Below are 18,915 nucleotides of genomic sequence, written 5' to 3'. Positions count from 1 at the left end.
GAAGCTAATAGAAAAGAAACTGGGGAAGACCCTTGAGGACATTGGTACAGGGGGAAAGTTTCTGAACGGAACACCAATAGCTTATGCTCTAAGATCAAGAATTGACAAATGGGACCTCATAAAATTACAAAGTTTCTGTAAGGCAAAGGACACCATCAAAAGGGCAAATCAGCAACCAACAAATTGGGAAAAGATCTTCACCAACCCTACATCAGATAGAGGGCTAATATCCAATAAATATAAAGAACTCAAGAAGTTAGACTCCAGAAAACCAAATAACCCTATTAAAAAATGGAGTACAGAGTTAAACAAAGAATTTTTCACCTGAAGAACTTTGGATGTCGGAGAAACATCTTAAAAAATGCTCAACTTCATTAGTCATTAGGGAATCCAAATCAAAACAACCCTGAGATTTCACCTTACACCAATCAGAATGGCTAAGGTTAAAAATTCAGGAGACAGCAGGTGTTGGAGAGGGTGTGGAGAAAGAGGAACACTCCTCCACTGCTGGTGGGGTTGCAAATTGGTACAACCACTCTGGAAATCAGTCTGGCGGTTCCTCCAAAAACTGAGCACCTCACTTCCAGAAGATCCTGCTATACCACTCCTGGGCATATACCCAGAGGATTCCCCACCATGTAATAAGGATACATGCTCTACTATGTTCATAGCAGCCCTATTTATAATTGCCAGATGCTGGAAAGAGCCCAGGTATCCCTCAACAGAAGAGTGGATGCAAAAAATGTGGTATATCTACACAATGGAGTACTATTCAGCCATTAGAAACAATGAATTCATGAAATTCTTAGGCAAATGGATGGAGCTGGAGAACATCATACTAAGTGAGGTAACCCAGACTCATAAGATGAATCATGGTATGCACTCACTAATAAGTGGATATTAACCTAGAAAACTGGAATACACAAAACATAATCCACACATCAAATGAGGTACAAGAAGAATGGAGGAGTGGCCCCTTGTTCTGGAAAGAGTCAGTGAAGCAGTATAGGGCAAAACCAGAACAGGGAAGTGGGAAGGGTTGGGTGGGAAAACAGGAGGAGGAAAGGTGGCTGATGGGACTTTGGGGAGTAGGGGTCTAGAAAAAGGGAAATCATTTGAAATTTAAATAAAAAAGTGGGAAAGAGATAAGGAATAATGTGATAAAATCTAATCACAATACATTGTATAAATTCATGTAACTCAAAAATAAATAATTTTTAAAATCAGTATACAGGTTTAAAGTACTTTAGAAACTACCAGCCAGGGGTGGTATGATCCAAAATGAACTGGATCTATGAATCACTAATCAAGAAAATGACTTAAGCCAGATTCTTTTCTTTATAATTTTATTTAATCCTTTTTTTACTCTCCAAGTTTTTACTGCCTCTGACTATTCCACACTCCATACCTCCCCACTCCTGTCTCCACAAGAATGCCCCCCGTGACTCCTTACCCCAGTATACCTCCTCATTCCCTGGGGCCTCCAGTTTCTTGAGGGTTAGGTGCATCTTCTTTGACAGAATCCAGACCCAGCTTTCCTCTACTGTATATGTGTCAAGGGCCTCATATGGTTCTCTCCTTTCGCAGCTTGTGTCAGGATGGCAAAAAACTAGCTAGTTTTCCATCAGATCTGTGCATGGACCTCAGACTGTACCTACCATTGCTCCAGTTCTGCAAGCATGACCGACCTACAGTCTATTTGTATGTTTGATCTTGACAAGCATTCCCCCAGAACCTGAGTGTTCTGAACCTGTAGTGAGAGAAGTAACCCAGGTGAATTCCAAATTGTTTACAAGGTCTTTATTTTTGCCTTGAAAAGCATCTCCCCTATAAATCTAAATATTTTGTAGTATAGCTCAGAAGCATCTAACAGATCTGATACAGCATCTTCACTTTTTCTCATCTTCTCTGCCTTCAACTTTCTGCTGGACAATCTCATCTCTATTCCTGGATGGTCTACTTACTAAAACAGTGTAAAAGGTCAGTTTCTCAAATCACTTAATCCTGTTTCCTATTTTCTTGGCAATCTCATCTTAAAATATTTCTCTTTGTTTTACCCTAAGCAGTCCTAGGGGAGCAAGGTCTATCATTGTTCAGCTTAGAAATCTCTTCAGCAAAATTTCTGATCTCCTTGCATAAAATTTCTATCTTCTTAGAACCATGTATGTTCATCAAAAAGTATGTACATGATTACCCAGGTGTTCTCCATGAATACAGAAACTCTTCCTATAGCTCGTCTTCTCTCTTCTGCCCGAGCCTTCACCCAAACTATTTTTTATTGCTAGAAGCTCTATACTATAGAGCCAATACTATACTATACAATACCTATACTGGCCTGAGCCAAATCAGATTCCACAACTTTAAAGTAGATACAATACCAGCTCCCTTCTTCTTACATACTAATTTCTGCCTTAGTCCAGGTTGCTTTAAGAAATTATCATAGACTGGCTGGCCTTAAAGGAAAATGCAAAAATATTTAAGAATAAAATTAAATAAAGAGATGAAAGTTCTCTATAATGAGTATGGTACAGCACTAGAAAGAGAAACTTAATGCTGAACAGCTTTAATATTATAAAATGTCCCTCTTACCAAATGTAATCTACATATTTAACAGTATTTCTATCAATATACTATGATATTCTTCACAAAACTAGAAAAAAATTTTTAAACTTCCTATGGAAGCACAAAATACCAAGTAGCAAAAGCACTCCTAAGCAAAAGAAATAATGTCGGAGGTGTCGCAGTATCATGCAGATGCAGTTTGAATATATGTGTGTTCAGATTTTGGTCCTGAGCTGTGGCACTGTTTGGAAATGATTTGAACAATTAGATGAAGCCTTGCTGGAAGGGACACTTCGACATTTTATAGCCTACTTGCTGTTCTCTATCTGCTTCCCTAGGTGCAGATGAAATGTGATCAGTCTGCTTCCTGACTCCCAGGCTAGCCCTGTGCTCCTGCTGCCAAGCCTCCCTGCCAAAACGGACTCGGTCTCCTCTGGAACAGTCAACCAAAGTAGTCTCCTTTCCTTAAGCACCTTTATCAAAGTATTGAATCACAACAACAGATAATTACTAACACACATTCTTTCTGATTCATTAAAGTTTCAATGTTAGATTTCTAAACAAAAAACATTCAAAGTCTCTAATTCACACATTTTTACCAAAATATTCTGATATTTTAATGTGCAATTATAATAAAGGTTGCCTTTCTGGGGGAAATAATTTTTTAAACTATACAATTCTTTCAGAAAAATTGAAAAACAATAAGTCAAAAGTAAGTTTTTTCTTTAAGTGAACATCTGAGATATCATCACTGTGACAATATAAAACACAGCAGTATTTTCACAGTATAAGTCAGTAGCATCTTAAATGTCACACCACAGAGTATATGTCTAAACATTTATATGAAAATTGGGTTTTTAAGGAGAGCCATTTTATTGCAGATTACAGTGACAAGGATAATGAAGTAGAAACAAACACAGATTCTTGGACCTAAGAATATTTACAGACTTACACATAACAAGGGGGAAAGTACCTGTTATCTAACAAGACAACGATTTTAAAAACACAAGTCCCTAATGAAATACAGGAAATGAGCTTTCTCCTCTAGGCTTACATTTTTTTCCAGCATAAAATAACCAATGAGCATTGCTTTTCCCAGCTGTATCCTAGTCCCTGAAACCTGAGATCTCAAGAGAGGGAATATTGATCTCTTAGTCCCCATCTATAAACCACTGATGGGAAATAAGTAGAAAGACATTGGTAATTACCAGCTGTCAAAAGTGAATCACGAAGCAACTTCAGTGTAACTAAAACACAACACATGATGTTTACAACATCAGTTGTGTATCAATGTAGTGTTTGAGGGTGGTACTGAATATTCAGAGACCAAGTTTCAGCACGTTTCACCCACGACCAGGAATAATTACTCTACAGAAATGGAAGAAATAGACTAAGGTGAGATTATGTGGGAAAACACGAGAAAGAATGGAACTCATTGAAGGAAAATAAGTTCTCCATGCCTAATTGTAAGTTACAATAACTAATATTTTTATTTATTACTTTGTTTCTCTTACAATTTCAGAACTTCAACCAAACTAAGATAAATCTTATTATTTATTCTATTTTATATTTGTTAGTTTTCAATTAATTTTTACTTTCATATACAATAAAATAGGATCATAACCACCCCATTTTTTTCTTCCAACTCCTCTTAGACCTCCTTCAACACATCCTTCAACACATCCCGCTCTATTATCGTAGTTGTTGCTGTTGTAGCTATTGTTGTTGTTGTTGTTGTTGTTGCTATTATTTTGTTAAATAACCTAATGACTTCAATTTTATTACTTTCTGGCACATTCTATTTTTTCTTCTACTAAAGAAAAAAAGATAAGTTTTTCACATGCTGTATCCTGATTATGATTCCCCTCCCTCTATTTCTCCCAATTCCTTCCCATTTCCCTCCCATCCAGATCCATCCCTTCTCTTCAACCCATTAGAAAGCAAGCAGGCTTCTTAAGGGATAATAATAAAATATAATAAAATATAAAACAAAAACTAACACATAGGATTAGACAAAACAAACAGAAGGACAAAAAGACTAAGAAAATGGTTCTTTATATATATTATATATATATATATATATACATATATACATTATTTTAAATAATTACATCTTGCTAATTCTTCCATATACTGCCTGCCGTCGCTCGACTTCAAATCTGCAATGTATTTTTCATTGTTTTTTATTGAAAAGGGAAGTAAAACTCTTTATGATAAAATTAAAAATTTACATGGAAAATATTTCAGATAAACACTTTAAAATTGACAGTTTTCATGGAAAATAAAAAGTAAAATGGTAGATGTGTAGAACATTACTAAATTAATTGAAATATGGAATAGAAACATTTTATGATAGAATTGAAGATTTATGTGGAAAATATTTCTGATAAAATTGTAGAAAAAAGTAGAAAAACATGTTAGAATTGAAGATTATCATGGAAAATTTTATATAGATATAATAATGGTAGGCATAAAAGTATTCCTAAGTTGATTCAAAGTGAAATTATAAACATTTTCTGGTAAACTTGAAGATTTACATGGAAAATATTTCTGATAAAATCGAAGAAATATATAGAAAAACATGTTAAAATTAAAGATTATAATGGAAATTATACAGATAAAATGATAGGCATAGAGATAACTATAAGTTGATTGAAGGTGGAATTATAAACATTTTCAGATAAGATTGAAGATTTACATGGAAAATATTTCTGGTAAAATTCAAGAAATATATAGACAAACACATTAAAATTAACTATTTGATGGAAATTTTTACATATAAAATGGTAGATATAAAAACTCTTCACCAGTTTTATGCAATTTGCATTTACTTTGACTGTTGAGTCAATGTTTTCTATGGTATCTTGAGCACCTGAGGTTCTTTCTTCTATCTCTTGTATTCTGTTGTTGATGCTTGCATCTATGACTCCTGAATTCTTTCCAAGGTTTTCTATCTCCAGAGATGTCTCACTTTGTGATTTCTTTATTGTTTCTGCTTCCACTTTAGATCCTGGATGGTTTTGTTCAGTTCCTTCACTTGATTGTTTGTGTTTTCCTGTAATTCTTTAAGGAATTTTTGTGTTTCCTCTTTAAGGGCTTTTACCTGTTGACTGATGTTCTCCTGTATTTCTTTAAGGGAGTTATTTAAGTCTTTCATGAAGCCCTCTATCAGCATCATGAGATAATATTTTAAATCCAACTCTTGCGTTTCCGGTATGTTGGGGTATCCGGGACTTACTGTGGTGGGAGAACTTGGTTCTGATGTTGCCATGTAGCCTTGGTTTCTGTTAGTAGGGTTCTTGTGCTTGCCTTTCGCCATCTGGTTATCTCTGGTGCTAGTTGGTATTGTTGTCTCTGGCTGGAGTTTGCTTCTCCTGTGGGCCTGTAAGCCTGTGTCCTTACTCCTCTGAGCTCAAAAGTGAAAGTGCTTCTGGGAGATCTCTCTCTCTCTCTCTCCACAGAAGGCTGTGAAGTCTCCTGGCTCCCTGGTGCAAATGGCAGCAGGAATACTTATGTCCCAGCTGCTCCACTGATCTTAGGACTTGTGTGCTCTTAGCTGGTCCCCTCCAGAGAGAAGGTGGAGATCTCATCTCTGTGCTCAGAAGTGAAAGTGCTGCTGGGAGATCTCTCTTTCCTGGCAGGCTAAGCACAGAAGATTGTGGCGTCTCCCTACTCCCTGGTGCCATTTTCATTAATTGTTACATAAACATATACACAAGTATATCCCTAAATATATAAGGACAACCCTCTCTGTCCATTTAATGTTTTTTGTATGTACATGTTTTCAGGACTAACCATTTGGTATTCGGATAAACAATTTGTGTTCTATTCCTAGGGAAGACTATTTCTCCCTCTCTCAGCATTCCTTAGTTGCCTCTTGTTCTTGCATAGTGTAAAGGTCATGTGAGCTTTTCCACATTCAGGTTAGCATGTCTAGTGATGATGGCAACTAATTTTTCACTGCCCTTTCAATACTAGTCCCCTGCTGGAAAGTTCACATAAATGAAATCATTGTCAATATTCTATCAGAACTTTAGCTTACATAGACTCTGACCTATTGCAGATCCCTCAAACAAGTGCTTTAGTTCACTGAATGGAAATCTCCAAAAAATGCCTATATTTATATATATTATCATAGAATTGCCAGAGAAGGCAACTTTGGCAGGTCATTAGTCATTAGTTTTCAATACATATAGAGAGGAATTGTTAGTCACTTTATTACTACACTGTGCTAATTCTCACAATGTTGGAAAGAGACAGGACAACCCATAATGATAGCAGGATAGCAGGCTTAGTTCAGTATATTCCTATCTCCAAAGGTGTGTGTGTGTGTGTGTGTGTGTGTGTGTGTGTGTATGTGTTTATATATATATAAACACATATGTATTTGGTTCTGAAACACGGTTTCTATGTATAGCCCTGGCTTTCCTGGAACTCACTCTGCAGACGAGGCTGGTGAGTAACTCAGAAATCTACCTGCCTCTGCCTCCCAAATTCTGGGATTAAAGGCATGTGCCACCACTGCCTAACTGTATATTCTTACCTAAAACTGGTCATCACAAGTTTGGAACCCAATACATCACTGATACGTGAGTCAAGGAGCCCAATACTAACATCTTCAAGATGTGGCATTTTAGTCTAAAACAAATTTCTCTTATCATACATATTTAAGATGTACAAAGATATATTTAAATTAATGTGAAACGGGTGTATGACTCAGTTGATAGAGTACTTGTCTAAGAGTGACAAAGCCCTGGGTTCAATCCTCATGTGAATCAGACAGCACAGTGGATTCCAGCATTTAAGTGGCAGAACCAGGATCATCCTCAGCTACAGAAATAGGTACATACACGAGAACCTGTTACACACACATACATGTATACATGCATACATACATACATCATACACATTCCCATAATTACAATCTAATTTGGCAACTTACTTCTTTAATTATTCACTCTTAAACTTGAGAGATGTATCCATGTAGGTGTAGTAGCACCAACTGCATACTTAAATGCAGCACTGACTTACAAAATTGTTTTTATGACTTTCTTTTTGTTGTTGTTGTTTTCTAACTTCTTTTTAATTAGATATTTTATTTATTTACATTTCAAATGTTATGCCCTTTCCTGGTTTCCCCTCTGAAAAACCCCTACTCCATCCCCTCCTCACCCTACGCACCAAACCACTCACTCCTCCTTCCCTATGCTGGCATTCCCCTATACTGGGCCACTGAGCCTTCAAAGAACTAAGGACTTCTCCTCCCGTTGATGTCCAACAAGATCATGCTCTGCTACATATGCAGCTGGAGCCATGGGCCCCTCCATGTGTACTCTTTGGTTTGTGGTTAAGTCCCTGGGAGCTCTGTGGGTACTGGTTCGTTCATGTTGTTCCTCCTATGGAGTTGCAAAACCCCTTCAACTCCTTCTGTTCTTTCTCTAGCTCCTCCATTGGCGATCCTGTACTCGGTGCAATGGTTGACTGAGAGCATCCACCTTTGTATTTGTCAGGCACTGGCAGAGTCTCTCAGGAAAGAGCTAAATCCGGCTCCTGTCAGCAAGCTCATGTTGCCTTACATAATACTGTCTGGGTTTGGTAACAGTATATGGGATGGATCCCCAAGTGGGGCAGTCTCTGAATGGCCTTTTCTTCAGACTCTGCTTTATATGGCTTTTCTGATGTGAATCTTCTTATATATGAGTGCATATATGTATAAACATGTCTACAGGTATGTATATTCATCCATACATAATTGTCAGTATCTTAGTACTGTGGTAATCAAATTCTGTGGATATGTACCCATACTGAAAATTCCAAATCACAGGAGAGGAATGTTTTAATTTTACTAATATTTCTAAACTTGTCTCAAGATGAGATAATTCACCTCTCTTACAGAAATATGTAAGACCATGTAGTTATACATTTTCAAATAACTGCACATTTTAAATTGATAAACATAAAATTATACTTTAATGAATTATTTGCATACAAGTATCTTTTCTTGCTTCTATTGACCGTTTAGGGTTTCTTTATATTAATTGCCTGTTTTTTTCATTTGTGAATTTTTCCTTGAGATTCACTTTCAGAAACCATTTATATGTCCAGGCTATTAATCCTTTGACATTTAAGTATGTCACAAACAAATTTTCACTTAGTATCCTGTCCTTCGGTAATGTTTACAATGTTTTTGCTTGTGTTTTTGTGTCTCCTTTAAATTTTATCTGTATATATAAGTCATATTAGTTCTGCTATATTTTGCTACCAAAGCTTTAAAATCTAAATATTTGATCTGTAGCTGCTTTTGTAAAACTCAAAGCAGGAATCCAATATTATTTTTGTGTATATATAGACATTCACAGCACCACATATATTGCATCATTTTTCATGGGCCTAAGTGCTCTGTTTTCATATTTTGGCTTTCTGCAGACTAATGGGTCTGCTAAACATTACATTTTCCACGTTCTACTGATATAACAGTCTCTCCTGTCACTTGTACCAAACTGTCTTTGTTATTCCTGCTTTGTGTGAACTCCTAAAGTCTGGTAGACCAAGTTCCACCTTGTTTCCATTTAAAATTATCATAGATAGCCTTGACTCTTTTTCATATAAAATTTAGAATAGGCTTCTTGAAGTCTACTTTAAATTCTATCTAGCATTTAATAGGAATTACATTGAATTAGTAAGTTAATGTGAGTTGTAATGTTTACAGTGTGATGTTCCTAACCACAACCCAGTTCTGAATTCTAGTCTTCTTCAGTTCCTTAAAAATTTAGATTTTTTTCTCAATAAGTATTATGAACATTCTTTGCTATATTTCTTCTTATACAATTTGTATTTGTTATTATTGCAGTATTTTTGTTTTGTGTTTCATTTTTGTTTGTTTTGTTCTTTTTTTACTTCAGAGGTAAGAATCAAACCAAAGGCTTCAAGGATATTAGGTAAGTGTTCAACTACTAATCCATGCTCTCACCTCTAAACAAGCATTCTAAATATTAATAACATGTCTTGATTTGGAGAAAAGGCAAGTCATTTTCTCCACTTGTATTTCCACAAGTGAGGCCACCAGGCTCCAGTGTAGAGTTCCAAACCCATCTGCACACATGTAGCCCTGACTAAGCTCAGGGGGACACAGAACAAAAGGACATGAATGGAGAAAGGGCACTTGTAGGGAGGAGCTTAGGGAGGAGTGATGGGATGGGAGGGAGATGAGAGAAGCTGGGGAGTGAGAACAATCAGAATCCATTAGATGTACTATAAAATTGTGCAAATTTAGTTAGTAAAAGCATTGTCTGTTGTCAATATGAATAGAATTTGCCTTTGTATGTTATACTAACATCTAATAGCATTGCTTACCACACTAGGAATTTATACATTAATTCTGAGATGCTCCATGAAAACAAATACATCATTAAAAATAGTAACAGCTGCGGGTCTCTCCATATGCTTAAGGTTCCCTTTGTTTCCCTTCATGCCCTTCTGCCCTGGCTAAGACTTAAGGTGAATGTTGAATAGATTCAGGGATGCAAGCCATTATCAGCATATTCCTTCATTTATAAGTATTACATTTCATAACTTGCAAATAATAATATTTAGTACACCAATGGTAGAAAACACTACACCAAGTTAACCCAATTCCCCCTCTGATTCCATTTCTCTAGTAGTCTATCATGAAGGCTTACTGATTTTTACCAACTAATTTTTGGTATGTGCTCAGAAGATCAAATGGCTGTCTTCCTTTCACTATGTTACCATGGAAGTTTTATTGTGCATTCTATGTACTTGTTCCTAGAAAAGTGGAATGAGATGTTTTGCTGGGGATTCTGAAAACAGCCCAGCTTGCTCTGCTTTAAGCTTCCTGGGAGCTCCAGTCCTGCTGCATCTCTGAGTCTCTGCGCCCCAGAGGTGCTGTTCTGCAATTGCAAAAGTCATTACTAGCCACTGATGACAAGAATAGATGGTAACCCTGTCTCCTTTCTGGGTTTGCTGACAACTAACTTACATAAAGGTTTTTTTCCAGGTATCTAAAGATTATATTACTTTATACTCTCCTTTAAATGCAGCTTATTTTTATTCTCTGGTTAAAAAATTCTGACAAAGAAGAGAAACAGCTGTTTTCTGATGCATCCTCTGTTTGCTATGAAACATTGCTTTATACATAGCTATATTTGTGAGTAATTGTGTACTTTAAAGATATTTACATCTATACTATATGAATCAATTGCAATCCCATTTTCTTATATTGTTATCAGAGTTAAATTCATCTCATGATGAATGAGAAGGTTTTGGAGATGGTTTGGAGAAGGTTTTCATTTAAGAGTTTTAGGGATATGTATGTATGTATGAATGTATGTATTATATTACCAAAGGAGTGGATACTAACTGAAAATTAGTTTGTGACATGCATACGTGTCAAAGGATTAGAACCCAAGATACAGAAATTATTCCTGAAAATAAATCTCAAAAAACAATTTACAAATTATATAAACCAGAAAATTACCCAAAACAACCTAAATTATCAATAGAAACACAAAAGATATTCATTTGCAAATTATGTATATATATAAACATTGATATTTGTTCTTCTATATTTTTACTGAAACAAGTAATGCCAATGTTTTATGAATAGATTTTGAAATATGAAGTTAAATCCTTTAGTATTCTGAGCATATTCAAGTGAGGACAGAAAGATTACTCAATTGAAAAAAAAGAAAAACACTTACTGCTCTTGAAAATGACCCAGGTTTGCTTCTCAGCATCCACATGATGGCTCACAACAGTCCATCACTCAGTTCCAGAGGATTGAACTCCTCTGTGGATGCCTCATGTGTTTGTAAAGCATTTACAGGCAAAATGCTTATACATATAAAAATCATTTTTAAATATTTAACTAGTTGACAATAAAAAGTCACTCATACCAACTACTATCAATCCCTCTCTTCAATGTCCATTTTCTTTAGAACAATAAATAAATACTGAGGCTAGTAAGATCTACCACAGTAGGTAAAGTGCTTGCAATGAAAGTAAGAAAATGTGATTTCAATCCTCAGGAAAAAGAAAACAAAAAATGTAGGGAGGTATAGTGGTACAAACCTGTAATTCCAGTGCTTAGAAAGTAAAGAGGCAGATCTCTGGTCAGCTGACTTAGGGTACTCAGATAGCTTCAGGCCAATGAGAGAACCTGTCTCCAAAAATAGTAAATAGCAACTGAGAAACAACTCTTAAGATTTGGCTCGCGGTGGTGGCACACGCCTTTAAGCCCAGCACTTGGGAGGCAGAGGCAGGAGGATTTCTGAGTTTGAGGCCAGTATGGTCTACAGAGTGAGTTCCAGGACATCCAGGGCTATACAGAGAAACCCTGAATTGGGAAAAAAAAAAAGATTTGGCTCTAGCTTCCGTAGGTGTGCACAGGTATACAGGCATGCATACACATGTAGATACTAAAAAAGAAAAATAAGGAAACACAAAATATAAAAGATATAATCTCTGAAAATCTTTAACCCATGGGGGAGTCAAATCTCAGAAGAAAATGGTTTGTGGTTCATTCTCCTTCCCTAGGAAAGCATATAGGTAATTGTGAGAGACTCCATTAGGCAGAGTTACTTAGAGATAGCAAGCATCAGCATCACACCTGGAGCATTGAGGTTCTAAGCCGTGATGGTATGAAAAAGGAATTGGAATGAATCATTTAAAACTAAGATAGACTTCTATTTTTTCTATATTCTTTGTTTACATTCCAAATGATTTTCCCTTTCCAGGTTCCCCCCTCTCCCTAAGTTTCATAAGTCTTCTTCCTCCCAATAGTTCCCCAATCAACTCCCTCCCACTCCTCTGTCCTGGCAATCCCCTAAAATGCTTCATCAACCCTTTCCAGGACCTGGCCCCTCTCCTTCCTTCTTGGGAATGATTTGATATGTGGGTTGTGTTTTGGGTATTCTGAGCTTCTGGGGTAATATCCACTTATCAGTGACTGCATTCCATGTGTGTTCTTTTGTGAATGAGTTACCTCACTTAGGATGATATTTTCCAGTTTCAACCATTTGCTTATGAATTTCATGAATTCATTGTTTTTAACTGATGAGTAGTATTCCATTGTGTAAATATACCACATTTTCTGTATCCATTCCTCCATTGAGGGACATCTGGGTTCTTTCCAGCTTCTGGCTATTATAAATAAGGCTTGAAGCAATCCCACTAAAATCAGGGACTAGACAAGGCTGCCCCCTCTCTCCATATCTTTTCAATATAGTACTTGAGGTACTAGCTATAGCAATTAGACAACATAAGGAGGTCAAAGGTATACAAATTGGAAAGGAAAATGTCAAACTATCACTATTTGCAGATGATATGATAGTATAGTTAAGTGACCCAAAAAACTCCACCAGAGAACTCCTACAGCTGATAAACAACTTCAGCAAAGTGGCTGATTATAAAATCAACTCAAGCAAATCAGTAGCCTTGCTATACTCAAAGGATAAGCAGGCTGAGAAAGAAATTAGGGAAATGACACCCTTCAAAATAGCCACAAACAATATAAAGTATCTTGGTGTGACTCTAACCTTATTTATAAGATAGACTTGTGACAACACTGAAATCTTTTTAGTACTCTTTGGAAATATTGGATACAGCAAATTGAAAATGATAGAGTATGAGCACATGATATGTATAAACACTTCCATGGAGAACTCTACATGCCATGAGTCCTGACTGCCAGAACATAATAAAAGAAGGAAAGTGGAGAATGAGTGAATACAGAGAAACAAGGCCACATAGAGCCCTAAGAAGTCAGAGATTTTGAATCTAAAGTTAAGATATAAGAAATTTAGTGTTTACATATATAAATATAAGGAACATAAGAGAAAATGTAGTTAAATGAAAGCATGTTTTAAGGCTGAAGATGTAACTATATGGTGAAAGTACTTGCTTCACAAGCATGAGGGCTCAAACTCAGATCCCAAGCACCAACATGAAAGCCAGGAACAGTGATGCACACCTTCAGACTTGATACTAGAGAGGAGACAAGAAGATGCCAGGGGATACCAAGCCAATCTAGCCAAACTAACAAGGTTTATATACAGTGAGAGACCCTGGGTCAAAAGATATGCTGAATAGAAATACAGTAAAACACCTGATACTGACTCTGGCTTCCACATACACACAGAGAAGCTTGAACAATTGGATACACACACACACACACACACAAACACACACACAAATACAGTATTTAAACTATGTTTAATATAAAAAAAACATTTAAGCCAAGAATAACATTCATCTATAATCCTAACACTAGGTAGTTGCATAAGGCTGGTCCTAGGAGCTTATAGTTACTCCAAGTTTATGTAAAATGTGGACAGGTTCTCTCACTGGCGTGAAGCTCTCTGAGTACTCTAACTCAGCTGACCAGAGATCTGCCTCTTTACTTTCTAAGCACTGGAACTACAGGTTTGTACAACTATACCTCCCTACATTTTTTGTTTTCTTTTTCCTGAGGGTTGAAATCACATTTTCATTCATACATAAAGGACTTACATGGCAAGCACTTTACCTACTGTGGTATGCCCTAAATTCATTGAGAAACTGGCACAAATAATAGGGTGAATAGCACTGGAAGAAGACACCAGATCTCAACATTTGGCCCAGACACATGTCCACAGAAGTGAAAAAAAACACATGTACACAGATATATATAACTTACACTTGATTAGATAAATAACTAAATAAGCTATTCTTTCTATTGTTGGTTGTTGGTGTATTTATGACAAGCTTGTCTGCCCCTGAGAACACAGATACTGCTAGATGACTATTCTCCAGACTCTATGTGAAACTGTATAAACTGACATGCCATGTATTAGTTATTTTGTTTAGTTTTTCTTCCTTTGTGGTTTGGTTTCATGGCCCCAGTTGGTCCTGAATCTTCCAACTTCTACATCCCCAGTTCTAGGATTACAGATGGGAGCCATTGTACCTAGCTCCTCATATTCTCCTTTAAAACTAACATGAGTTGTTCCACAGAAAGTTTTCTTATTCCTATTGTGAAAGTAAACATTATGGAATATGTTCAGGGATAATGTCCTCAGCTTTCTCCACTCTTCTTTCTCTGCAACTCTTCAGAAGATTTTTTTTTATAAATATTTTTATTTTCTATATTCTTTGTTTGCATTCCAAATGATTTTCCCTTTCCCAGATCCCCCCTCCCCATATGTCCCATAAACCTTCTTCTCTCCATCCATTCTCCAATGACCTCCCTCCTTTTTTTCTCTGTCTTTATATTCAGAAGATTTTTTATGTTTCTTTTACTAACCATGGAACAAAGTAATGGCACCAAAGTGACTGAATTCATTCTTCTGGGATTTGCTGGGCAGCACAAATCTTGGCACATTCTGTTCATAATATTTCTAATGATCTACATTGCCACACTCATGGGTAACACTGGCATGATCCTGCTCATCAGAATTGATCCTTCCCTCCACACACCCATGTACTTTTTCCTACAACACCTAGCCTTTGTTGATCTCTGTTATACCTCAGCTATTACTCCCAAGATGCTAAAAAACTTCACAGAATCAAGAGCATCCATCTCCTTCATAGGATGTATGTTACAGCTACTAGCCTATGGTACTTTCGCCACCATTGACTGCTTCATCCTAGCTGCTATGGCTGTGGACCGCTATGTGGCCATCTGTAACCCACTGCGCTATCCCATAGTCATGTCTCAGAGACTGTGCATTCTGCTACTGGTTGGTTCATATACCATGGGCTTCCTAAATGCTTCTGTAAACACAGGTTTTACCTTCTCCCTGAACTTCTGCAAATCCAATGCCATTAATCACTTTTTCTGTGATGAACCTCCCATTCTTGCCCTATCGTGCTCCAGTATTGACTTCAGTATCATGCTACTGACGGTCTTTGTGGGGTTCAACCTGATGAGCACTGTGCTGGTTGTCATCTTTTCCTACATATATATCTTGGCTGCCATCCTAAGGATGTCTTCTGCTGCAGGAAGGAAGAAGGCTTTCTTCACGTGTGCTTCCCATCTGACTGCAGTCACCATTTTCTATGGGACTCTCTCCTATATGTATCTACACCCACATACCAATGACTCTCCAGAGCAAGAAAAGGCAGCTTCTGTATTTTATGGAATAATTATTCCCATGTTGAACCCCTTGATCTATAGTCTGAGAAACCAAGATGTAATAGAAGCCTTCAAAAAGATAGGGAGGAAATGCTTATAATTTGAACATCTATTTATACCTCAACAAAGTTTATCAGACAAGCTACTTCTCAATCTTAAATATCATGACACTTGTTGAGTGGCCCATGGTTTAAAAACATTACTTCATTATATAAATTGTAGTTAACAGGTATAGGAAAAACTCAAATAATGTTCATTCACGCTCTCTGAAAAAATGTGTTCAGTGTTGCTTTGTGCTTCATTAAAAGATATATTTAATTTTAATTGTAGGTGTGTGAGAGAGAGATTGTATGCCACAAGTATACTGATGCCAAAAGGCGCCAGGGAAAAGCATTAGATCCTCTGGAGCTGAAGTTAAAGGAAGCTGCGACCCTCGCAATGCAGGTGCTGGGAAACTGAACATGAGCCCTCTAAAAATGCATGCTTAAGAGCTAAGATATCTCTCCAACCCCACTTTTGTGCATCTTAATAAGTTGTCTTTTTCTAAACAACTGCCATCAAACAATAAAATTAAAGTAAATCTATTAGAAGCACTTAATCATCTTTTCCTGAACACTTCTAGTATGTAGACTGTAGTGTTCAAAGGAGTCAAGGGGCATGTGCTATTCTCTTGAGGGAATTTTCACTGTTCACATTTTCCTATAACTACTCTTCTTGATATTGTAAAGAGAAATGTGAAAGATCATGTCCTTGGTAAATATGAATGGGGAAAAGGGAAAGAAAGATGTGAGAATAGGTCCTCATAGACATTGGAATAGTAAAGGAAAATATTAGTCTTTTCCTAACAGTTCCTATAAGAAATTAAGAAACTGACATAAAAGTAAGGGAAGCATATATTAATTTCATTCCAGTTGGATACAGCTCAATTTTCCACCTATCTACCCACATACACCCCGAAAGGTCTACATCATAGTAAAATAAAACTAAATACAGATTTGATGCTACATAGCTGAAGTATTTTCCAAAAAATTAATGCTTTAACTCCCTTAACAATTTTTCCCAAATATTATACCATATATAGAAGACCAGGCTTAAAGATGAAATATGTACTGGTGTTCTTGCCATTTGAAGGAAAAACAAGTAGTAGATTTTGCAGTATAGTGATAGTTCAAGGATGGACAGACAACTCAAGAGACATTTGACGGATCTTATAGAACCCTACTGCAGGAGAAGCTTTTAATGTGTTTGTGTGTGTGTGTGTGTGTGTGTGTGTGTGTGTGTGTGTGTGTGTGAAAGATATCTAAATAGAGTCACCAGATAATGGGAAAGAAAAAGTCTCAATCACACATCTATTGCCAAGTGAATCTTCAAGTGCCAGGAATTGGTTACATCTAATTGAGTGGGTGGCCAAAAGTGCCCATTGAAACCCCCAAACAAACCAAAGCTGCTGGTTTTCTCCAATAACTGATGGAAAGGCCCTATTGCTGAAGACAACACCTACATATCTCATGGAAAGGTTGAGCTATAACCTAATTACAGCCTTCATCCTTACTGACTACTGTTCATGATACTGGAAGCTATTCTGCATACTACTACTTAAGAAAGGTAAACACCAACCCAGCTACAAACCATTCAATCTACATGGTGACCTACCTTCATATTACAATGGTACAATAATGGCACAAACATTGTGGGAGGAACAACTACTCTCTGATTGAAGTTTATGGCCCACTTCATGAGATGGAACCCATGCTTGGCACTGCTAGAGTAGCCAAGAACCTAAGACTAGTCCTGAGGACATGAGGTTAAACTAAATGCTATGGTTCTGCTAAACAGAGCGGTACAATTATTCCTAATGACATTCTGCTGCTGACATAGATCAGTGTCTCACCCAGCCATCATCAGAGAAACATCCTGCTACAATACATTGGAAGCAAAACAGAGACCCACAGCTGGAAAACTACAAGGAGAGACTTTGGAACATTCAGTTATACATGGAATTTCTTCATCAAGTCCTCCCCTAAGGTCTCAAGGAACTTTGCTGAAGAAGAAACAGAAAGATTGTAAGAGTCAATGAGGATAGAAGACACGAAGAAACAAGGACTTCTAGACACAACTACATTGACATACATTTGAACTGATGGAGACTGGTATCATGAATGGGATCAGCACAGGTCTAAATAGGACAAAGTCAATACACTGAAGTAGGAAATAAACATGATCTCCCATCCCCAACCAAGAAGCTATCTCCAATTAACAATTGTTCAAATAGAAAAAATTAGTTTCTTTAAGGGTGGCTCACTGGGTATATAAACCTCACCTAAAGGCAGCCCCCAAGCCCAGCAGAAGATGGCCAACACAAAATGAACCCAGAGATATTTTTGGAGACTTTTTTTTGTTTCATATTACATTGCTTGGGCACTTTTCACTGTATATTTAGCTTTTTCAAAACGTACTTTAATTACAGTCCTTAAATGGATCAATCGTCCTTCTAGCCCATTGAGTAGAGGTAGGAAAGAAGATGGTTAATACGAGAAGAGGGATGTGGACCTGTTTAGAAGTACTTCTTTGGAACTAATACAGTATTTGCTGTCAGCATATCAGCAGTCCAGAGGGCTCTACCGTCTTAGAGAAGTTGGGGGTTGGGGGGTCAGGAGAAGGACTTGTGAAGGAGGGAACCAGAAGGAGGCAACAATTGGGATGTAAAAGAAATAAATATATTAATTAATTAATTAATTAATTAATTAATTGGAAAAAAGAAAAAAGGGGCAAAATGAATATGTTGTATTAAAAAGTTTTGTGCTTCTCAGTCATTCAAAGTTCTTCATGTGAAAATTATTTGTTTAGTTCTGTACCCTATTTTTAAATAGGGTTATTTGGCTTTCTGAAGTCAAACTTCTTGAGTTCTTTGTATATATTGGATATTAGCCCTCTGTCAGATGTAGGGTTGGTGAAGTTGCTTTCTCAATTTGTTGGTTGCCATTTTGTCTGCTTGATGGTGCACTTTGCCTTACAGAAACTTTGCAATTTTATGAGGTCCCATTTGTCAATTCTTAATCTTAGAGCATAAGCTATTGGTGTTCTATTCAGGAACTTTTCCGCTGTTCCCATGTCCTCAATGATCTTTCCCAGTTTCTTTTCTATTAGTTTCCATGTGTCTGGTTTTATGTGGAGGTTCTTGATCCACTTGGAGTTGAGCTTAGTACAAGGAGATAACAATG

At 36.8% G+C, this 18,915-nt stretch overlaps 1 protein-coding gene across 1 annotated transcript; it reads left to right on the top strand.

Moving 5' to 3' along the window:
- The first annotated feature begins 14,864 nt into the window (after nt 1-14,864).
- LOC127684225 (putative olfactory receptor 5AK3) lies at nt 14,865-15,794 on the top strand. The gene has a single exon (XM_052181180.1). It carries the CDS (start codon nt 14,865-14,867, stop codon nt 15,792-15,794), a length of 930 nt encoding a protein of 309 aa, XP_052037140.1.
- Nucleotides 15,795-18,915: the final 3,121 nt, after the last annotated feature.

The sequence above is a fragment of the Apodemus sylvaticus genome, chromosome 5 (genome assembly GCF_947179515.1).
Source record: "Apodemus sylvaticus chromosome 5, mApoSyl1.1, whole genome shotgun sequence".
In the NCBI taxonomy this organism is placed as follows: domain Eukaryota; kingdom Metazoa; phylum Chordata; class Mammalia; order Rodentia; family Muridae; genus Apodemus; species Apodemus sylvaticus.
The sequence above is the reverse complement of the archived record's forward strand: the minus strand, read 5'-3'. Positions and strand labels throughout refer to the sequence as shown.

Excerpts from the sequence above, each read along its gene's own strand:
- LOC127684225 (XM_052181180.1), top strand. The coding sequence starts at position 14,865 with ATGGAACAAAGTAATGGCACCAAAGTGACTGAATTCATTCTTCTGGGA.